Consider the following 22,422-nt stretch of genomic DNA (forward strand, 5'->3'; position numbering starts at 1 on the left):
ACCTGAGGTTGTTTGGGGGCTCAGTTTTTAGTTTTGAGTAAATTAAAGCATCTTTTCATACATTTATTGTCTATTTTGGGGTGATTATTATTATTCATATCCTCTGCTTTTCCATTGAAATATCTTTTTTCTTATTAACTTTCAAGAGCTCTTTCTATAGAAAGGATTTTTCAACTCGGTGAGGCAGGGGCAAGGGGTGGTGGATTCTGCTCTTTTTCTAGGGCTCTGGGTGCCATCTCTGTCCACTGGCCTCTCCCACACCCTGTCCTTGGCCCAGGCCCCAGAGCCTGGTGGAAGATCACAGGCATGTGGACAAAGGACAGGAATGGTCCAGATCCGGAGCAGAGAAGGAAGGTTCCCTCCTGCCTACCTGCTAGGCCAGCCCCCTCCAGGCAGAGGATGCCACCTACAGCCCCTGAGTCATCGGTCCTTCTGGAAGTGGCTTCTGCCAAGCGGCCTCCCTGAGGGCTGCCCCACCTCACCCCACCCCACCCTAAAACACATTTAGAAACAAGGACCCAAAGGTGAAGAAGAAGAATACTTTACTTTGAAAGGGAAGGTCCAGAAGGTTGGAGCCAGAGCTTGGGCAGAGGCCTGGAGAGGGGAAGGGCTTTGCCCCAGAACATACAGTTGGGCCCAGGCCAGGTTCCTTCCTGGCCTTGTAAGAAGGGGGAGGTCCCTTCCTTGCCCCGTTGGTCCCTCTCCCTCCCATTTGGCTCTGAGCCCCATCTCTGCCCTCCCCACAAACCTGTCAGACCTGAAATAGCCCAGGAGGAAAAAAAAACAAACACCTCTGGTAAACAACAGGGAATGTTAATGAATCAGAATCTTGTTTTTAAGGAATATCATGTGTCCACCACTGTTTATCCAGTTGGCATGGCTGGCTGTTCAGAAGGGACCCTGGCACCCCGCCCGGACCTCCCCTCTTTATTAACTATTATGTGCTGGAAGTAGACGCAGCTCGCAGTCGGTTCCATCTGTCACCTGGCCTCTGGCCGCTACACTCCTCCGGTGGCCAGCCCCACTGCCACACCCGAGTCCAGGCCCCGTGACACCCAACCTGCTTGAATGCCCAGCGCTTTGCTGGCTTCCTTGCCTCCAGCCTCATGTTTGTTCCTCACTGGGCAGCCAGCTGGATTATTCTAAAGCCCAAATGGGACCATGCTACTCCCCTGCTTCAAACCTGCTGTGGCTCCCACTGTTCTGGAGGTGCAGTCAGACCCTAACCATGGCATTCAGAGCTCCTACCAAGGTCTCTTCTGTCCCTCCTCCCCTCGTCCTTCTCTCGCCATACTGACCCTTCACAACCTCAAACTAGCAGTACTCTAGCCTACGCGGAGGCTTCCGCACACGCTGATTCCCTTTCCCTGTTTCACCCCACTCCACACCCTCCATTCTTCAGACCTCAGCTAAAAAGATCGTTCAGTGTCCCCACCTCTCCCGGCACCCTATGCTCCTCCTTCTCCACAATTAGCACAATCTCATGTGTGATTACATGTTTGAATAGCTTTCCTCTCCGAAGACGAGGATGTCCTCATTCAATACAATATTCCTAGTGTCAGACATAATGGGGGCTTGGGTGAGTCGTGGGCACAGGAGGGGATTGTGACAGTGGGCACCCGCCTGGTCCCTGGGACTCAGCAGGCTTACTTGTAGAGCTGCTCATGCCTGTAGTGGCCACCCCCACTTCCCTCCCCATAACAGCAAAGTCCGTTCTACAGAGCCTCTGCTTGCATACTTCCAGAAACAGGGTGCTCACCACCTCCCCAGGAAATGACTCCCAGCTGGACCCAACAGCACGAAAGTCAGACAAGGGGGTATTGCAGTGCCAGAAAATGGGCCGGGAGGGAGAAGCAATAACAAGAAGGTGAAGAAGACCATGGAAGCTCCCAATCGCCGCAGGCGTATGCGGTTTCCTGGTCTGGTCTTAATACCCTCTGCCTCATTGAAATCTTGACTACAGTTCTGTAAAAGAAGCCCTTTGGGGGGGCACTCATCTTTTTTTTTTTCTTAAAAACAACTTTCTAAAGGGATAATCAACACACAATAAAAGCTGCATATTTAAAGTGCAAAATCTGATATTTTGATATATGTGAACACCAGTAAAATCATCACAGTCAAAATAGTGAGCACATCTATTACCCACCAAGATCTCTCATGTCTCTTTGTTTTTTGTTTTTGGGGTTTGGGGGGTTTTTGTTTGTTTTTAATTTTAATTTTTTTATTTACAATGTTGTATTAGCTTCTGGCATACAGCACAGTGATTCAGTTATACATATATATACATACTCTTTTCCATATTCTTTTTCATTACAAATTACTACAAGCCACTGAATTTAGTTTCCTGTGCTATACAGCAGGCCCTTGTTGTTTATCTATTCTGTATATAGTAGTTTGTATCAACCAAACCCCAACTCCCAGTTTATCCCTCCCTCCCCTCCCCCACAACCGTAAGTTTGTTTTCTATGTCTATGAGTCTCTTTCCGTTTGGCAAATTAGTTTCTTTGTGTCATTTTTTTTAGATTCCACATAAAAGTGATATCATATGATATTTGTCTTCTCTGACTTACCTTCACTTTGTATGATCATCTCTAGGTCCATCCATGTAGCTGCAAATGACATTATCTCACTCCTTTTTATGGCTGAATGTGACAGTCATCTTAAAGGAAAGGACACTCAGTCTCAGTGAGGTGACATGACCTATCCAAGGTGAAGACAAGCCCACACAGCTCTGCCAGTGTGGGATCTGTCATACATTGTGCTCCACACCACCTCCTTCCAGACCTGAACCCAAGCGTTCATCTCATTCTCAGACATCAAATGGGATTCTCTCCTGCCCCCACTATTTACTCACTCATTTCTGTTTTCCACTTAGCAATATAATATAAGCATCTTTCCTTGCTAATGGATTCTTAATTCTACTAATTTTTAATGGCTGGATAATATTCCATTGTGTGACCCACTACACTATTTACCTATGGACACTTATTTTCTTAATTGTTTTCTGAAGATCAATTTCTAGAAGTTAAATGGCTGGTACAAACCTCCTTTTGAGGCTTTTGACACATGGTGATAAATTGCCCTGATGAAATGATGGTGGCAGCCATCCAGCCTCCTGGCACTTGCCACATGCTTGTCACATGTCCCTAGTCAAGAACCCCTGGTGTCGTGGTGACTTATGTGCATGTCTTACCTCCCATCTCACCTCACCCTCCACAGTGAGAGCCCCCAAAAGCAGGGACCCTGAGCCTGGCCCAGTTCCTGACTTCCTGGCAAGTCCCAGAGAGTTGTTTGCTGCTGAGCCAGCGTGGCCAGTCACCCCCAGTTCCTCCAGGACCAGCCAGGAGGAGTTTTAGTCCCCACCAACCTCGGCTCAGCCTCTTTCATGTCGATCTTGATTTCCTGTTGGGCCAAAGCTGCCTCTCACCAGCTGGTGACTCACAGCCTGGCCAGGATGGCAGCGCTGGCCGTGCCTCCCTCGCCCTCCGAGTGACTAAGCCTGCGGTGAGGCTGGGCAGGGCTTCTCAGGGTGGGGCCACCTCCTCCCCAGCCTGGCCCTCCTTCCTCTCTCCCTTAAGTCTTGCTGATTTTTATCTGCTGGGCCTTCCAGATAGAATGAGAATAATCCTGGTTCAGAGAAGCTAGGTGTGACAGAGGTGACTGAGATGTCCTCCTGGTGGCCACATCCTGGAGGACAGAAGCCATTGCATGGAGAGGAACAGAGCAGACCCAGGAGGAAGGTGGGTGGGCCAGAGGGAGAGAGATTTAGTGCAGGAGAGCCCAGAGCTGGGCTTTGGGGTGGGCCCTTCCACTGTACGAGTAAGGATTGGTCAGGAACACAGGGCCAGGGAGCTTTCAGGACTGGGCCACCTAGAATATTCTGCACCTTTTGAGAATTTGCAAAACCCAGTGACAACAGTCAGGGCAGCCTCCTGCCAGGGCCCTAGCCAGTTTGGCAGGGGCAGCATGGGCTGGATTCAGCCCCCTTCACCTCACCCACCGGACACCTCATAAAGGGTTTTTGCCCTATGCACTCGTGCAGGGAGCCCTGAGCCAGGAGGAGCTGCAGCGGCAGTAACTCCTCCCAGGGGGCATTTGGAAATATGTATGTGGGCTTTTTTTTAATTGAAGTACAGTTGATTTACAATATTATGTTAGTTTCAAGTGTTCAGCAAAGTGACTCAGCCATATATATATATTCAGATTATTTTCCATTATAGGTTATTACGAGATATTGAATATAGTTCCTTGTGCTGTATAGTAAATCCTTGTTGCTTATCTATTTTATGTACAGTAGTTTGGATCTGTTAAACCCATATCCCTAATTTATCCCTCTGCCATTCCCTTTCCCTTTTGGTGAACTTAAGTTTGTTTTCTATGTCTGTGAGTCTGTTTCTGCTTTGTACATAGATTCATTTGTATTATTTTTTTAGATTCCACTTATAAGTGATATCATGTGATATTTATTTTTCTTTGTCTGACTTACTTCACTTAGCATGATATTCTCTAGGACCACCCATGTTGCTGCAAATGGCAATATTTCATTTTTTATGGCTCAGTAATATTCATATATATATGAATGGGTCATATATATATATATATGTGCCACCTCTTAAACCAGTCATCTGTTGATGGGCATCTGGGTTGTTTCCATGTCTTGGCTATTGTAAACAATGCTGCTATGAACATTGGGGTGCATGAATCTTTTCAAATTAGAGTTTTCATTCTTTTCTGGATATATGCCCAGGAGTGGGATTGCTGGATCATATGGTAGCTCTATTTTTAGTTTTTTAGCTCAACTCCGTACTGTTTTTGTTAGTGGCTGCACCAATTTACATTCTGTACGGAAGTGTTTGTAATGACCACTAAGTCCGGTGTCCGTAGAGGTGGGGGAGGAGGTCTACAGGCATTCACTGCCTAAAGGTCAGGGATGCCAAGCATTCTACCAAGATGGCCAGTCCTGCACAGGAGCAAAATCCTCTCCTGCCCCCAAATCCAGGGCTGAAAACCGCCTACTGCCCAGTTCCATTGGGAAAGTATCTTGCTGAATCTAGAAGTACCTCCCAGTGTTCCAGGTGATTTTAAGACACATTGACTGACTAACTGGGCTTGAACCTTCCCTGGCCAGGGAGTGCAGCTGACATTTGCATTGCCATCTAGTATTAAGGATGGTAACAACATGGCCATGACACCGAGCATCTCCTGCATGCCAGGTACAAGGATATCTCTGGACATGTTATCATCTTGCTGGTCCCACGTGGGCTGCACTATTTTTAACTCCATTTTGCAGAGGAGGAAACTCAGACTCAGAGAGGGAGGGCAGTCACAAGGGTGGGAAGTCGGGGAGCCAGCTTTCCAACCTGGGTCTCCTTCACTCCAAAGTCCTACTTCCCGCTGGTAGGACAAAACTGGGTCCATTTGACAGATGGGGAAACTGATACACAGAAATTCTCACTGCTCCCCAACTAGCCACTGGCAAAGCCAGGAAACCAAGGTGTCCATGCCCATTCATCAGGAATCTTCCCCTCTCCACCACTCTGCCAAATGCCCACGTCTGCAAATGTTGGCAGTTTAATAAGAATAAAAAGCCCTGAGGAAAGGCCTTCCTGTGCCTGCTCTCTACCCGCACTGCCTCCTTTCTCTGAGGATTTCCTGCTCTGGAAAACTTTAAGGTAAACTTTTACCCTAAAGTAACCCAGAGTTGAGTCCACTCTCTCCCCCTTTCTGCATCTGTCATGACCGTTGCGACCGTCTGGAAAAAAGTCTTCCTGAAGGTATATAAGTAAATAAATAAAAATAAAGTAATCCTCCTTTCTCTTTGTAAGGTGTCTTCCCGTAACTTTGAAAAACTCCAAAGATGTCAAATCCTTCTTCTCTGCCCACCGGAAAGCCCATGGCTGCCCTTGAGATGAGCAGGCGTTGAGTCTGGCTGACCTATGGCCCTGAGGACTGGCTCCAACTGCTCTTATCACCCTGGGCCTCAGTTTTTGTAAAATGGAGCCAATAATCGCTATCATCCTAGTTGTTGTAGGGAGGTGAGGAAATCAGCCATGTACATACAGCACTTGGCCCGGGGCCTGGCACGCCCATCAAATGGTAGCTGCTCTTGTGATGATTGTCAGCATCTGGTGTGGAAGACAGGGGGTCTACCCTGGATTCTAATTCTGATGATATGATGTGGATGGTAGCAGGTGCCATGATAGAGCTTTGAGCCGAGGGCCCTGGGAGCCCTGAGCTGGGAGGGCATGGCACAAGGCAGGAAGGCGTCCTGGTGGAGGAGGTAGTATTTGAGCCGGGCTATGAGGGATGGAACAAATTTGCTCTTAAGAAGCCAGGCACCCCAGGTGCACCAACTGAGCTTCAGAGCATCAATTTGTGGAAGTTCTCTAGGGGGTTCGCCAGGAGAGAAAGAAGGATCCTGTGGGACCTGGATGAGGCTGGAAGTGCCAATCTGGGAAACAGGGTCAGAAGTACAGTTTCTTAATTTTCTTCTTCTGTTATTTCTTAAAGCCCAACTTATACACATCAGAGGCATAATTCTCAATGAGGTGTTTTTTTTTTATGTTTCTGCAGCTTTATTGAAGTACAGTAAGCTGCACATATTCAAAGTATACAATTTGGGGTTTATGCATACATCCGTAGAAACATCACCACAATAAGTATAAGAACCATAGAACCATCACCCCCAAAATTTCTTCCTGGCCCTTTGTAATTCATCCTGGCAACCATTGCTCTGATTTCCATCACTATGAATTAGTTTGCATCTTCTAAAATTTTATATAAATGGGATGATACAGTATCACCTTTTTTGTCTGACTTTTTTTTTAAACTCATTATTCTGAGATTCATCTCTGGTGTTATAGGTATTAATAGTTCATTCCTCTTTGTTGCTGGCTTGTATCACACTGAATGGATATACCAGTTTCTTTATCCATTCACCTACTGATAGCCATTTGAGTTATTTCCAGTTTTGAGCTTTTACAAATAAAGCTGCTGTGAACATCTGTGCATAGCTTGATGAATTTTTTTCTATGTATACATGGGTATAACCACCACCCAGATCAAGATATGAAATATTTCCTGTACCCCAGAATGTTCTTTTGTACCAGTCAACATTCCCCGCAAAGGTAACCACTATTTTGACTTTTATCACCATAAATCAGTTTTGATTGTCGTGGAACTTCATATAAATGGAATTAAACAGCAATGTAACACATTTTCTTTTGTGTCCGGCTTCTTTTGTTCAACGTGATGTTTCCGAGATTAACTCATGCTGTTACTTCTGTTATAGTTTATTCCTTTTATTGTCATGTGCTATTCCAATGGATGAACACACTGCAGAGTGTTTATCCATCCACTTGTTGATGGGCCTTTGGGTTGCTTCCAGGTTTCGGCTGTTATAAATAAAGATGTTATGAACATTGTTGTACAAGTCTTTTTGTGGATGTATATTTTTCTCCTGGTGACTGGGTCATAGCTAGGAGTGGAACTTCTGGTTCATAGGGTAAGGATGCCTATTACTAGAAACTGTCAAACATTTTTTTCAAAATGGTTGTACCATTTATAGCCCCACCAGCAATGTATGAGAGTTCCAGTTGCTCCACATTCTTGCCAACATCTGGTATTGTCAAGCCTTTTAATTTAGCCTTTCTGGTGGTGAGCAGGATTATGTCATGGTGGCTTTGTTTTGCATTTCCTTTATGACTAATAAGTAATGATGTTGAGTATTCTTTCATATGTTTATTGGACTTTATTTCTCATTTAAACCTTGTGTTATTATAAAAGTAAAACATGCTTAATGTAAGACATTCAACTACGGAAGTATAGAAAGTACAAAATGAAAAATTTTACCTTATTCTCCCAATTTCACCCCCTGGCATTAGCTAACAATTTATTACACAGTCTATACGAACAAATATAATTGCATACTTTTGCATACTTTCATTTTTTAACCACACACGAAAAAATCCTCCTGTTTTTATTAAGCATATACATGTACAGATTTTTTTGCAGGGGGAGGTAATAGGGTTTTAATTTATTTATTATTTATTTTTATTTTGACAGAGGTGCTGGGGACTGAACCTAGGACCTTGCGCCTGCTAAGCATGTGCTCTACCACTGAGCTATACCCTTCCCTCACCTTCTGTGTGCAGATTTTAAGCTAAAGGACTGACATGCATCCTATCATTGAATATGATCAATAACTGTGGTAACTGGATGAGGAGACTAGGGCCCAGAGAGGTTACGACGGTTGCCAAGGTCCCACATCTCATAAGTGGTGCCCATACTTGAACCCACATTCAAAACACCAGATGGATTAACTGAGATGCTATCTTCTTACCACCTTAGATTCATTCAACATTACATTCTTGGAGCCCATTCCAGGCCCTGCCATTCCTTTCAGAGCTACAGATGAGCTGAAGAGTCAGACAGGTAACCTGACTACTGTAATTTAGGGAGACAGGTGTATGATGGGAGAAGTAGCAGCAGCAAGCCAGACCCAGATTTGTGGTCAGGAAAGGGTCCTGGAGGCAGTGATCCCAAGGGAAGTGTAGGATGCCCAGAGGAGAGAGGGTGCAGAAACAGCACGTGTGGGAGGGGGTGCACCTCAGGGAACCCACTTCTTCCCTGAGGTGGGGCTGGAGTTGAGTGGAAGCAGGTGAGGTGGTGGGGCGGTGTCAGCAGCAAGACCTCATGACCATCTTAAGGAGCCTGGCTCCATCTGGGGCATAAGGAGTGCAGGGCTGGTGTCACCATGTTCAGCTTTAATCTCCTTCCCTCCCATCCTACGTGATTCTTTTGCAAGGAGCAAGAGGCTCCCTGCTCCACAGCTGCCCCCAGGGGCAGACAGTCCTGCTCCCCATTCAGGCTGCCTTGACCGAAAGAACCTGCTGTCCCCTGGTGGTGACCAGAAGGCAGCTGTGAAGGGAAATCCAACTTCTGCAGGACCCCAGGAAATGCAGTGGACGGGGCAGGGGTCCAGCAGTCCGCTCCTCCCCCAGACTTCCCATCTTGGTCCCTGGTGCCACCACCTAGCTCTGCCACCAGGGCTAACCCTCAAGTCCCCCTCTTCCCTCATTTCACTCCACCTTTGCCACTTCTCACCCTGCGGTTCCCCCAGGCTGATCCTTCCTCCCCCTCACCTCTCATCTTTGCTACAGCTTCCCAACTGTTTTCTCTGCTGTCTGGACCACTGTGGTAGTCTTTACACAGAAGCCAGGGTGATCTTTTATTATTTATTTAAGTAGAAGTTATATACAGTAAACTACACAATCTCAAGTGCATAGCTTGATACATTTTTATATTACATAATCATTTATGTAACACCCACCCAGATGGAGATTCAGAACATTTCCTGGTAAGAATAGACAGACTTACCATATGATCCAGCAATCTCATTCCTGGGCATATATCCGAAGGGAACTCTAATTGGAAAAGATACATGCATCCCAATGTTCATAGCAGCACTCTTTACAACAGCCAAGACCTGGAAACAACCTAAATGTCCATTGATAGATGAGTGGATAAAGAAGTTGTGGTATATTTGTACAATAGAATACTACTCAGCCATAAAAAATAAAATAATACCATCTGCAGCAACATGGATGGACTTGGAGATCATTATTCTAAGTGAAGTAAGCCAGAAAGAAAAAGAAAACTACTGTATGATGTCACTTATACGTGTAATCTAAAAAAAAAGAGACACAAATGAACTTATTTACAAAACAGAAACAGACTCACAGACATAGGAAACAAACTTATGGTTACCAGGGAGAAAGGGGGTGGGAAGGGATAAATTGGGAGTTCGAGATTTGCAGATACTAACTACTACATATAAAATAGATATACAACAAGTTTATACTGTACAGCATAGGGAACTGTATTAAATATCTTGCAGTAATCTATAATGAAAAAGAATATGAAAATGACTATATTATGCATATATATGACTGAAACATTATGCTGTACACCAGAAATTGACACAACATTGTAACTGTACTTCAATTAAAAATTTTTTAATTAAAAAAGAAGATACAGAACATTTCCAGCCCCAGAAACCCACCTAGTTCCCCCTCTCTCCACAAGTAAGCAGTATTCTAATCTCTGTCACCATAGGTCCATGTGGCCTGTGGTTAAACCGCAAAGAAATGGAGTTATCATGTAACATGCACTCTTGTGCCTTACCTAGCACACTCAGCACGCCCTCCAAGGTGTTACGTGTATTTATACATTTTCTTTCTATTATTAAGTAGTGCTTCATTGTGTTGATGAGCTGTGTTCATTTATCCAGTCTACTTCTGGGGAACATTTGGGTTGTTTCCAGTTGGGGCTAATAAGAATAAACTGCCATGCAACTTTGGTCGACAGAAACATTCATTTCGCGTAGGCACATGCCCGGAGGTGGAGGTGCAGGGTCACAGCGGAGGCAGAGATTTGGCCTCAGCAGATACTGCCAAGGAGTTTTCCCAAGTGGTTGTACCAATTTACAGTCTATGAGCAATGTATGAGGATAGAGCAATTTTTAAAACTTTTTATTTGGAAATAATTTCAAACTTACAGAAAGGTTGCAAGAATAGAAATAGTACAAAGAGCAAACTCATGTACCCTTTACTCAGATTAAACTATATTTTATATCATAGGATTCTATCTGGATACACACGTACAAACATACATAAGAATATATAGATATATACACACAGTATGGGATTTTATACAGTATGGGGTTTTATATATATAAAACATTCATGTATGTATATGTATATCTGTATATGCTTTCTTCTGAATCATTTGAGTGTAGACTTTTCTTCACTTTCTTTTTTTTTATTATTACTTCTCAATTGAAGTACATTCAATTACAATGTGTCAATTTCTAGTGTACAGCACAATGTCCCAGTCATGCATATACATACATATATTTATTTTCTGGAATTTTCTGTATTTTCCTATGGTCTAGAATAGTTTGTGTAACTATATAGGGATTATATAGGAATAATCTGATCTTTAAAGCCTAGATAAAACTCAGCTGTGAAACCATCTGGGCCTGGTGCCTTTTCCCCACCTCCAACTTTTTATTTAAAATTTCAAATCTACAAAAAAAATTGAGCCCTCTTCACCTAGATTCACCAATTTTTAATATTTTGTTACATTTGTTTTCTTTCTCTCTCTCTCTTTCTCACTCATGCTCCACTTTGTAGTGTGTCAACTTAGCTCAGCTGGACCCAAATATCCTAGAATTCTCTCCCCTGTGTGATTCCAAGTTGGGTTGGCCACAAAATAAATCTGCTCAAGATTGGAAGGGAGCATGACTTTTCTTTTTTTTTTTTTTTTAATGCTTTGCACTTTGGTGGAAGGCGTCAGGCTCTGCTGCAGCTGGCATGTGGTTGTCACTGAGCTGCTAACTTACCTTGTTGGTTTGGGGACAGTACCTGGGCCTGTAGCCTCCCTGGCTCCTGCTAGGTCTCCTTCTTTGGCTTCTCTGAGTCCTGGGCCAGCTATGCGTGCATCTCTGTGGCAAAGGACACCAGTTCTGTTGCTGGTCACTTGCATCATTGAGGATAGAGGGGGTAGGAGACACATGTGAGCTCCAATTTGTCCTTGTGTGCCCCCACTTCACGCCCATCTCTCCTTTCCAACTACTGGTGGGTATACAGGCCGTGCACAGTCTGTTCCAGCAGCACTCACAATGCATGAGATCTAGTCCCTATTACCAACATCTTATTCTATACCATTCACAGTGGCCTGGCTGTTGTGGATCAAACACACAAACACACACAATCTAAAAGTTTTTGCTCAACAATTTCAAAGATGAAATGCAAACGTCAAGACTTCATTCCTAACTGCATTTTAAAAAATGTATCTCCTAAGATTTAGGACATGCCCCTACGTAAGCAAAATTCCATTAACCCAACCAAGAAAATTCCTTTCTCCCACCCAGCAGGAACTACATATAATAATACCTAAACACTGTCTAGATTCAGATTTCTCTAACTGTCCCAATAATGTCCTTATAGCTGACTTTAAAAACTCCAGGATCTAATCAAAGATCCTCCAGTGCCTTTGGTTGTCATATCTCCTTAATCTTTTAATCTAGAACAGTTTTGCCTTTTATTTTTTCCCTTTTATGACTTCGATTTTTTTTTTAAGAGTCCAGGTCAGTTGTCTTGCAGAATGTCCCACCATCTTGATTGGTCTGTTTCTTCATGACTGGATTTAGGTTGAACATTTGGGGCTAGAATACCACATAGCTGTTGCATATTTCCCACTGCATCATCTTAAGAGGCACTAATATTAGTTTGTCCTCTACTGAACTGGAGTCTTCTGGAATTGTCAATGGAAATAATCAATAATCAATCCATGCTGAAGAATAGAGAAGAGTTTTATTTGAGCCAAATGGAGTCCTATACCCCGGGAGGAGCCCCTCAGTATCTCTGAGGACTTCTCTGTCAAAGCTCGGTTTTCAGCAGTCTCCTACCTTACCAGAACAAAAAGCGTACATCATATCAACAGGACTACATTCTTTCAAGTTTTCAAAAGAGATCTAATATGTGCACAGTGAGACAGCAGGACCCTGGTGTCTGGGAAGGGAACCTTACCTTTGAGACAGTGTTAGCATTATTTATCATTTTCTGTGAAACAGACATTCAAAAAATTTTTTAAAAGCAGTCCAAAAGTGTTGACAAGGTTGGGGGTTAAAAGCCTGGTCCAGAGTCTTGGGTTAGCTGTCAGTTACTGCTGTCATTTCTTCTTGTCCTGGCTTGGTGGTGCTTGCCTTAGTCAGTTGAAACTGGGTGTCAGAAACAATGGTTAAAGTCCACTTAGGTGGAGGGTGCTTTTTTAAAATGAGAGATGTGAACCCATGATTCTATGCCTTTTTAGTTTGGCAGTGCGTGGATTAGTTAATAATACCATTTTCCTTTCCAACATGGCTGCAAAGAATCCATTTGATGTCTTTTCCAATAAATAAAATCTCCAGGTTGTAATCCATGATCTGTAAGGTCTTTGTCTCCTGACAGCTCACTGTGAAAGAAATTAGCTATCAACTTTTCATTTCCTTTAAGTGCCTTAATAAGACCCCAACAGTAATGCAATAGATCTCTTTTGAGTAAGATTGGTTTATATATTCCCTCACTCAGTCACATAAGCCATCCTGCTATTAATTCAAAAGGAGACAGATGATGTTTACCAAAAGGTGAAGTTCTAAGGTTGAGAAGCAAGGGCAGAAGAACTTTTGTCTATGAGAGATTAAATGCTTCTGAAAGTTTTGCCAATTCAGTTTTGGTAGTGTTGTTAGTTCTTTCTACCAAAGATGATGAGCACAGTGAAAATGCTGCCTTATTGGCCAAATGTTACAAATAGATTTAATTATTTGTCTGGTAAAGTGAGTTCCCTGGTTACTATATAACTCGGAAAGAGTTCCCCAAACAGGAATTACCCTTTCAAATAACAATTTATCTACTGTTAAAGCTGTTGCTCTCCTGTAGGGAAAAGCTTCAATCCAGTGTGAAAACATGCAGATCATTACTAAGATGTATTTATATCCTTGAGATAGTGGACTTTGGACAAAGTCCAACTGATGTATTTCAAAGAATCCTTTAGGAAGGGGCAAGTGGCCTTGTGACCCATGAAGTGGTTTTCCAGGATTATACTTAGAGCGTATAGTACAGTGAGTATATACTTTATGAGCCACTGTAGGAGAAAGTTTCCAAAAATACTGTTTTCTCCATAAAACCATTCTCTCAGTTTCCTAGTAGGTTAAATAATGTACATGCTGGAGTAATAGCAACCATGTTTCAACAGGCACTATAGGTTTTTGTTTTTTTTATCAAGTCCAAACCATGTTTGTGTGAAGTGGTCAAACATCCCCCTTTTTGTTGCCACACCTGTTTCTCTTCTTTCGCAGTGATTTCTTGAGCCTGTAAAGAAGGAAATCATTTACTAGATTAGCAGTGTTAACAGAGGGCAGTGGACATTCTCGAGGCTGAATGAGTTTTTAAAGCTGCCTGTTAGGCTGCATCATTAGCAATCTGATTTCCTTGGGCTTCCATAGTGCCAGACACTGAATGCTCAGGTGTTTTAATAATTGCCAACTGTTTCGTATAGTATTTAATAACTCTGTAATCTTTTCTTTCCCATTTTTTAATAGGCTGTCCTGAAAAGGTTAAAACCCCTTATTGTTTCCATGGCATTCCAAATTTGTGTGCCACTCCAAAGGCATAACCACTGTGAATATAAATATTTGCCATTTAGTCTCTAGCTAGTCGACAATCTCGGGTTAAGGTAATTAATTTGGCTTGTTGTGCTGACTTTGTTTCTGGTAAATAAGAGCTTTCAATTATGTCCACTGTGAACATTACTACATATCCAGCTCGGTAATGTCCCTGCTCTTCCTTTAAGTAGGATCCATCTTGTTGATAAAAAATTAATCAGTGGTCAATTTAAGAAAGATATAGAGAATTTAATTTGAGCCAACCTGATGGATATAACCCAGGAGACAGTCTCTCACAGAGCTCAGAGAACTGTTCTGATCACCAGAAGCTGAGAGGACAGTTACATATATTTTTGAGATAAAGGATCACACATCAAAATGACATATTGGCATTTTACATAAAATTCACGAAAGATACATAGTATCTGAGTATTCTGGCTCATATGTCCTAACAAACTCTAAAGGATCTTGGAAGGAGTCTGGGAAATCCTTAGTTACCTTTTTTAAGTTCAGTTCTAAACCAGGCAGTACACATAAATACAGGCTCACCTCTTCTGGTAGGTTTCTCCTTCAGAGACGCAAGAGGAGGAAGGGCAGATAAATCAGTGTATGGGCGTTCAGAAAGGAGAGGACAGAAGGCACTGAAGGAGGGGAAGAAGGAGCAGAAGAGGGGAGGTTAGCTTCTGAGCTTTTCTCCAATTTAGCAACAGCTTCTGATAATTTTCCATTAGTAAGGATGCCATTGTATCATTACCACACTTTGAAGCTTCTGAGTACCACCTGAAATATGCTTCCCATCCGGTCTGTGTAATTTTATAGCCAGCTTTTTTTCCCCATTGTGCATGCAATAAACTAATTTTGGTAAGTTGAAAAGTTCCTCATTTTGGCCTCTTAAGAGTTAAGTTATCTTTTGTTAGATCTTCCCATTTTACCAAGCACTTGTGGTATCAGCTCCGTGCCTTATTGCATCATACGGTATCGTACATAAAGCCAGCGGAGTTCCAGTGGGTGGCTGCCTGCCTGGGAGCTGCTTGGCTTTAGAAGCATGATTTTCTATTTTCTTTTAGTTTTGTCTTTTTATAAACTCTGAACAATTTCTAGGGCCAGTGTAGTGGGTCCGAAGTGTGCCGCTTCTGAGCTTAGCTCCTCAAGGTGTCACCCTTGAGTTGGTCCTGCTGTTTCGTGTCTCGGTTTCTCCCACCAGCAGTCTAAATCCACAGCGGGGGTGCTGAGCACTGAATGACAAGTTCATATGTGTGCCCCTGGATGAGCTATAAATAACTTAAAGTGTTTGATGGGGTTCCCTGTGGGTCTACTACTCATCGACAGGATTAATCCTCAGACATTTCCACTAGGTTCTCAGTTGCCTGAGGACACCTTGTGGACAGAAAGAGCAAATGTCCCTTTTCCTCAGAGCTGAATAGGCTCAGTCTCGTACTTTGCTATGTGTTTGTTCAGACCATATATACACAATCTTTCCAATTTAAGCCAAATTAAATAAGCCCAGCCAATACAAAAACAGATACATAGATCAATGGAACAGGACTTAAAGTCCAGAAATAAACCCATGGATTTATGGTCAGTTAATCTACAACAAAGGAGGCAAGAATATGCGATGGAGAAAAGATTGTGTCTTCAATAAGCGGTGCTGGGAAAACTGGACAGCTACCTGTAAAAGAACGAAATCGTATTCTTCTCTAACACTATATACAAAAATAAACTAAAATGGATTAAAGACCTAAACATAAGACTGGATAATATAAAACTTTTAGAGGAAAATACAGGCAGAACACTCTGATATAAATCACAGCAATATTTTTTTGAACCAGTTCCTAGAGTAATGGAAATAAAAGCAAAAATAAACAAATGGAACCTAATTAAACTTAAAATCCCTTGCACAGCTAAGGATACCATCAACAAAACAAAAAAACAACCTACAGAATGGGAGAAAATATTTTCAAATAATGCAACCAACAAGGAATTAACTTCCAAAATATACGAACAGTTCATACGGCTTAATATAAAAAAAACAAGCAACCCAGTCAAAAACTGGGCAGAAGACATAAATAGATATCTCTCCAAAGAAGACATCCAGATGGCCAACAGGCACATGAAAATATGCTCAACATCACTAATTATTAGAGAACTGCAAATCAAAAGGAGGTATCACCTCACATCAGTCAGAATGGCTATCATTAAAAAGTCTACAAGTAATAAATGCTGGAAAGGGTGTGGAGAAAAGGGAACCCTCCTACACTGTTGGTAGGAATGTAAATTGGTGCAGCCACTATGTAGGATAGTATGAAGGTTCCTTAAAAAACTAAAAATAGACTTACTATATGATCCAGCAGTCCCAGTCCTGTGCATGTATCTGGAGAAAACTCTAATTCAAAAAGACACATGCACCCCAGTATTCACAGCAGCACTACTTAAAATAGCCAAGACACGGAAACAATCTAAATGTCCATCGACAGATGACTGGATAAAGATGTGATAAATACACACACACACACACACACACACACACATACACACACAAACATACATATAATGGAATACTACTCAGCCACAAAAAATAATAAAATAATGCCATTTGCAGCAACATGGATGGACCTGGAGATTGTCATTCTAAGTGAAGTAAGCCAGAAAGAGAAAGAAAAATACCATATGATATCATTTATATGTGGAATCTAAAAAAAAAGGACACAAATGAACTTATCTACAAAACAGAAACAGGCTCACAGACATAGAGAACAAACTTATGGTCACCAGCAAGTAAAGGGGATGGGAAGGAATAAATTGGGAGTTCAAGCTTTGCAGATACTAACTACTATATATAAAATAGATAAACAACAAGTTTCTACTGTATAGCACAGGGAACTATATTTAATATCTTGTAGTAATCTATAATGAAAAAGAATATGAAAACAAATATATGTATGCATATATATGATTGAAACATTATGCTGTACACCAGAAATTGATACAATATTGTAAACTGATTATACTTCAATTTTAAAAAAGTAATAATAAAAAAAATTAAAAAAAAAAAAAAAAGAAAGGCCAATAGTTCACTCCAAAGTTCCTTCTAGGCTTTCCCTGTCCAGGAACTTCCCCTCAGTTCCCCGCCTTGGAAATTTCCCCAAGGTCCCTTCCACCAGGAAATGTACCAGTACCCTCTTAAGGCTCCAGGTCTTAACATTTTCAAAGCTCAGATAAAACTCAAGACCATTTGGAATGAGGTCCAGATACCAGGAAAAACTCACCCAAATATCTGAAAGGTGCTGTGAAGCCGGGGGCTCAAGGGACTTGTGCTTGGTACCAAGCGCTGGTCCAAAGTAAGACTCTAGGTGATCACAGGTGGGTTTCTCTGATATCCTGCAGCATACGTCTAGCAGTGTTGACAGAAAGAATCAATTTATAATAAAGAAAAAAGAGTCCGATTCAAGCCAAATGGAGGATGCTAGCCCAGAAGGATCCTCTCAGTAACTCTGAGGAATGACTGCTCTGTTGAAGGGTGATTTTCTGCACAGTCTCCTACCTTACCAGAACAAAGAACATACATCACATTGACAGGACTACATTCCTTCAAGGTTTCAAAAGAGACAAATTTAGTATGTAACACAGTGAAACAGCAGGACCCTGGTGTCTGGGAAGGGAACCTTATCTTTGAGGGAGTGTTAGCATGAATGTCGTGGGAAGAGAGTTATTTATCTTTATCTTTGAAACAGACATTCTTTACCTTAAAGATTGAAGTAGATGTGCTGTATGTGTTTGATAGATCTTGAATCAAGCTGTTTGAGTTCACACAAAGTGCAGGCTGAACCATGTAATAGCCAAAATGATGTCCCCACACCGCAATATGTGAAAAATTTCTCCATCAGAATGCAATCTCCTTGGTTATCTTTCTAATCTCTTCCATGGTTCTTAGTCTGTTAAATTTTTCTACTTCTTAGGTTGATTTTCATAGTTTGTATTTTGCTGAAAAAGCATATTTCCTTTTGTTATTTTAGTTTATTACCATAATATTTTAAATGATTACTTTAATAATATCCTTATCTGTTTATACTGCCTTTCTCATTCCTAATGTTGCATACTTTGCTCTCTGTCTTTGCTTTGACTTGCCTTTATTAAGATTTTTCTCATTTTATTTGCATTTCCAAACAAATTTCATTTGTCTTTTCAGTAATTTTTCCTATTTTATTTCTGTCAGCTTTCATCTTTTTCTCCCCTTTTTCTTCTTTTTAAAAATTTATTTATTTATTTATTGTTGGTACTGGGGGTTGAGCCCAGGGCCTCATGCATGCTAAACATGCACGCTACCACTGAACTTTACCCTCCCTCCTCCCCTCTTCTGTCTTTTACTTTATTGCTATTTTAAAAAATTTCTTAGGTAGAATATTTGATTCAATTATTTTGGGTCTTTTATTAACCATAAAAGCATTTAAGGCTGTCAATTTTCATCTTAGCATAGCTTTAACTGTGTCCCAGACAGTTTTAGTATGAAGAATTCACTTCCTTATGGAGACAACTTTTGACAATAAAAGTGTACTGTAATCCTGGGTAATAAGAAGTGAAGGAAAAAATACACAGTGGGGAGGGTATATAGCTCAAGTGGCAGAGTACATGCTAAGCATGCACGAGGTCCTGGGTTCAATCCCAGTACCTCCACTAAAAAAAATCTATATATAAATAAATAACAATTTTTAAAAAATACACAAAACCCAACCCCACTAGAGTCCAGTTACATCATTCCAGGATTTCCCTGCAGCAGTCAGAGGGGAAAATGCAGGAATTAGGAGCCATGATGGGCAGAGAAATGGCAGAGGATTTGATCTTGCTTCTCAAGGAAGGAGACAGGCACCCTTTTAGCCAGATGAAGTTCAAAAGTTGGGTCAGCAATAGGGGTGGTGGGATGGTGAGAAACTGATCTCAGAGAAAGAGTGCAGTGGCAGTAGATTCATCTTCAGAGTAAGTAAAAGACATTTCTTTGATTTTTTTTAATGAAAAATAGATTTTTAGCATCAAAGAAAATGCCAAGGGGAAAAAAGCAAGCTGCAACCCAGGATGCAAAGTTCTGCCTCCTCTCCTCCTCCGTGAGGCCCCAGCAGCAGGAGGCTTGGGGGCGTAGGGGGTGTTCGCGGCCTTTCAGTGAAACAGGGCAGAGAACTGCTTATAAATATACTTGAACAGCTCTTGGGCTGCTGTGCTTTTGCCAAGGAAGGCAGCAGGCATTTTTAGGCCCCAGGGTGGGATGTCCCAAACAGATGGCTTCAGATTTCTGGGGATCCTTTCAACAAAATAACCACTATTTTTGTTTTGTGTATTAAACATCTGCTCAACCAGGGCATGGCTGTGATGCATTTAAGGAGGGGCTTAGCAACAGCTGGGGGAGGGTCAGAGCCTGGAAGGGAGGGCAGGAAAGACTTGGGCGTGAAGAGGACCCCACTAGGGATCCCACATGGGGATGCTCTGAAGGTCTGGGCAGTGAATCCGGAGCCTCTAGACAATCAGATCCAAGACCAAAGCCTGCCTCACCAGCCTGCCCAGTGAAGGGCACTTAAGATACCTCTAGGGTGGGCAGGTGGTGAAGAGGGAGCCTGGTCCCCAAGGTGGACCGCCTTGTCTACCTGCTTCCTGACTCAAAGAGAGTAAGAGATACCCGGTGTGATTTAAGACACCAGCCCAGGACCCAGGTTATGCATAAATGGAAAGTGGGGAAACTGATGTCCAGAGGAAGAAGTGACTGTCTGGGGACCCAGTGAGGCAGGACCACATGCCGAGCGCTGGAATCCTGGTTCCCCCAAAGCAGAGTCCTGCTTGGTCGGTACCAGTGTGGGGAAGGCTCTTGGCCCTGACTCTTTATGGGGTAAGGGGGGAAGTCAGCTGTTGTTAAGGAGAGGGGTGAGTGGGGAAAAGCCAGGTGGGAAGATAGTAGACAAAAAAAAAAGGGGGGGGGAGAAGGAGGGAGAGAGGAGGAGCATGGAGAAGAAGTAAGAAGCTGGGGGTCCAGAAAGACATCCTGTGTTTAATTTGCAATGGGAGGGGCAGACATCCCTGCTTTTCTCAGGCTACTGAGAGCTTTTCAGGGTCTGCTTTACAAGACACTGGTGCTGGGGTGAGGGTATGTCTGATGAGGGCCCTAGGCAACTTGTTATGAGCTGGAATGGGGGTTAAGGTATTACTAAGTGATACTCTGCAATCTAATGATGGGGCAGCCATCTTCCCAGCCACTCTCTGAGCCAGGAGACTGAAGTTTTGACAAATCAGGGTGGGAGGCGTTCTTTAAGAATAATAAAACAAAATTACAGAAACAAAATTAGTTACAGAGCCTTGCAAGGGGCCATGTGCCCTCCAACTTTGCTCAGAACCATCTCTGGTCTCTCCTCCCTCATCCTCTGTAAGCCAAGTCCCACCAGCTCCATGGAGCCAGGGAGGTGGGAGCAGGTGGTGCCACGAGCATGGACTTGGGGGTCAGACTGATGAAATAAAACTTACATTTTAAGGCAGGACAAGAAATTTTAAACATGAAATACTTCCTCTCCTCCTCCTTTCTACTTCAGTGTGCAATGTGCATTTGCGTGGTACATTAACCAGAATTCCTTAAAAATGGGAGTGCCTACTCAACAATAAAGATGTATTTTTTTTCCCTTCCTTCTGACACCAGCAATGTAACCTCTTAAAAGATCAGCATTCTTTCCCAACTCTGTAAGGGGGTCATGGTGACTTACTGCTTGCTTTGTTTGTGCTTACCTGGACTATGTGGTGAACTTTATGTAATATGTCAGTATGTCATTTTGATGTACGATCCTTTGTCTTGAAAATGTATATGACTGTGCCTTTGATTTCTAACAGGTGGAACAGTTCTCAGAGCTCCTGAGAGTCTGTCTCCTGGGTTATAATCCTCAGTTTGGCTCAAAGAAAATTCTCTTTTCTTTCTTGATTGTTAATTGAATTTGCATTGACAAGACAAACCTGGACTGACTAAGCCACTTCCTGGTGACCCAGACAAGTCACTGCATTCTTCAAACCTCAGTTTTCTCATCTGTAAAATGGGCAGGATATTTATCTCCTCAGGACCACTGTAAAGATTAAATAAAATAAAATAATATGTAAAGCACCTAGCAGCATCTGACATATCATAAGCACTCAATAAGTAGCATGCCCGATATATGATAAGCATTTTATATATGATTATAATAATCATCCAGAATGGTTTCCAGCTTCATTTCAAAATGCACATCTTCTAAGGAAGCCCTTTTTTTAAAAAAAAATAAAGTGTAACATACACCCAATAAAGTGCATAATTCAGTGAGCAGCTCTGTGAATTTTTACATAAATACACACTCATGTTACTACCACCTGGATCAAGACACAGAACACTTGCAGAGCTGCAGGGGCTCCCACGTCTCTCTTCCCAGTCAATGCTCCTTGCTCTCCACACCCAAGAGATAGTTTTCGTGATTTCTACCGTCATAGATTAGACTGTTTCTGAAACTTCACGTGCTTGGACTCACAGTGTATAATTTTGTGCCTGGCTCTAAAAGGCTCTAGAATCTAGAGATGCAACAGAGCTCTGTGGTTAAGAATTTAGGTTTTGGGTTCAGACATACCAAGGTCAAATCCTAGTTTGCCCAGAAGTTGACTATGTGCCCCAGGATGCGTCATGTCTCCGTTTTCCTCATCTGTAAGATATATATAAACGATCATACCTACTTCATAGGGTTTTGGAGGGAATTAAATGAGATACCATGCACGAAGTATTGGGCACATCAGGGTGCCCAGGAAGTGGGAGGGGTTATTTTTACTCATCTTAGTTATGTTCACCACCTCCCATCCCTGCCTCTAGGCTAGGACTCCACTATCTCTGATCTAAACAACTGCTTCAGCCTCGCTCCTGGCTTCTCATGGGGAGACAAATGAAGTCCAAACACAAGACTACTGTTCATCCTTACCTCTCACATGCCAGGATTTGAATCCTGGCCCTATCACTTATTGGCTGTGTGATCTTGGACAAATGGCTCAGTTTCATCATCTGTAAAATGGAGATGATAACAGTAAATACCTCATAGGTGACTAATAGGGTTAAATGAATGGATATATGTGAAGAACTCGGATAGTGCTTGGCACATAGTACGCCCCATATATGCTATCTGTCATCACCCTCATCTTCACCATCACCTTCGTCATTACTAGGGGAGAGTTAGTCCCTAACT

The 22,422-nt window shown here is 42.4% G+C and overlaps 1 protein-coding gene and 1 long non-coding RNA gene across 2 annotated transcripts in view; both read right to left on the reverse strand.

Moving 5' to 3' along the window:
• NIBAN2 (niban apoptosis regulator 2) overlaps nucleotides 1–2,616 on the reverse strand; it is a 55,997-nt gene extending 53,381 nt beyond the window's left edge. Inside the window, exon 1 of the mRNA XM_072960144.1 lies at nucleotides 2,571–2,616. Within this exon, the coding sequence (XP_072816245.1) occupies nucleotides 2,571–2,601 (31 nt within the window). The 5' untranslated portion in view covers nucleotides 2,602–2,616. The remainder of the gene's footprint in view (nucleotides 1–2,570) is intronic.
• Nucleotides 2,617–12,391: 9,775 nt separating this feature from the next.
• On the reverse strand, nucleotides 12,392–14,945 carry LOC116280367 (uncharacterized). Its single transcript, XR_012071753.1, has 3 exons — nucleotides 14,756–14,945; nucleotides 13,881–13,913; nucleotides 12,392–13,017 (listed from the first exon to the last, which is right to left on the reverse strand). It is a non-coding gene; the product is annotated as an uncharacterized lncRNA (long non-coding RNA).
• Nucleotides 14,946–22,422: the final 7,477 nt, after the last annotated feature.

Source organism: Vicugna pacos, chromosome 4 (assembly GCF_048564905.1).
Source record: "Vicugna pacos chromosome 4, VicPac4, whole genome shotgun sequence".
Classification (NCBI taxonomy): Eukaryota; Metazoa; Chordata; class Mammalia; order Artiodactyla; family Camelidae; genus Vicugna; species Vicugna pacos.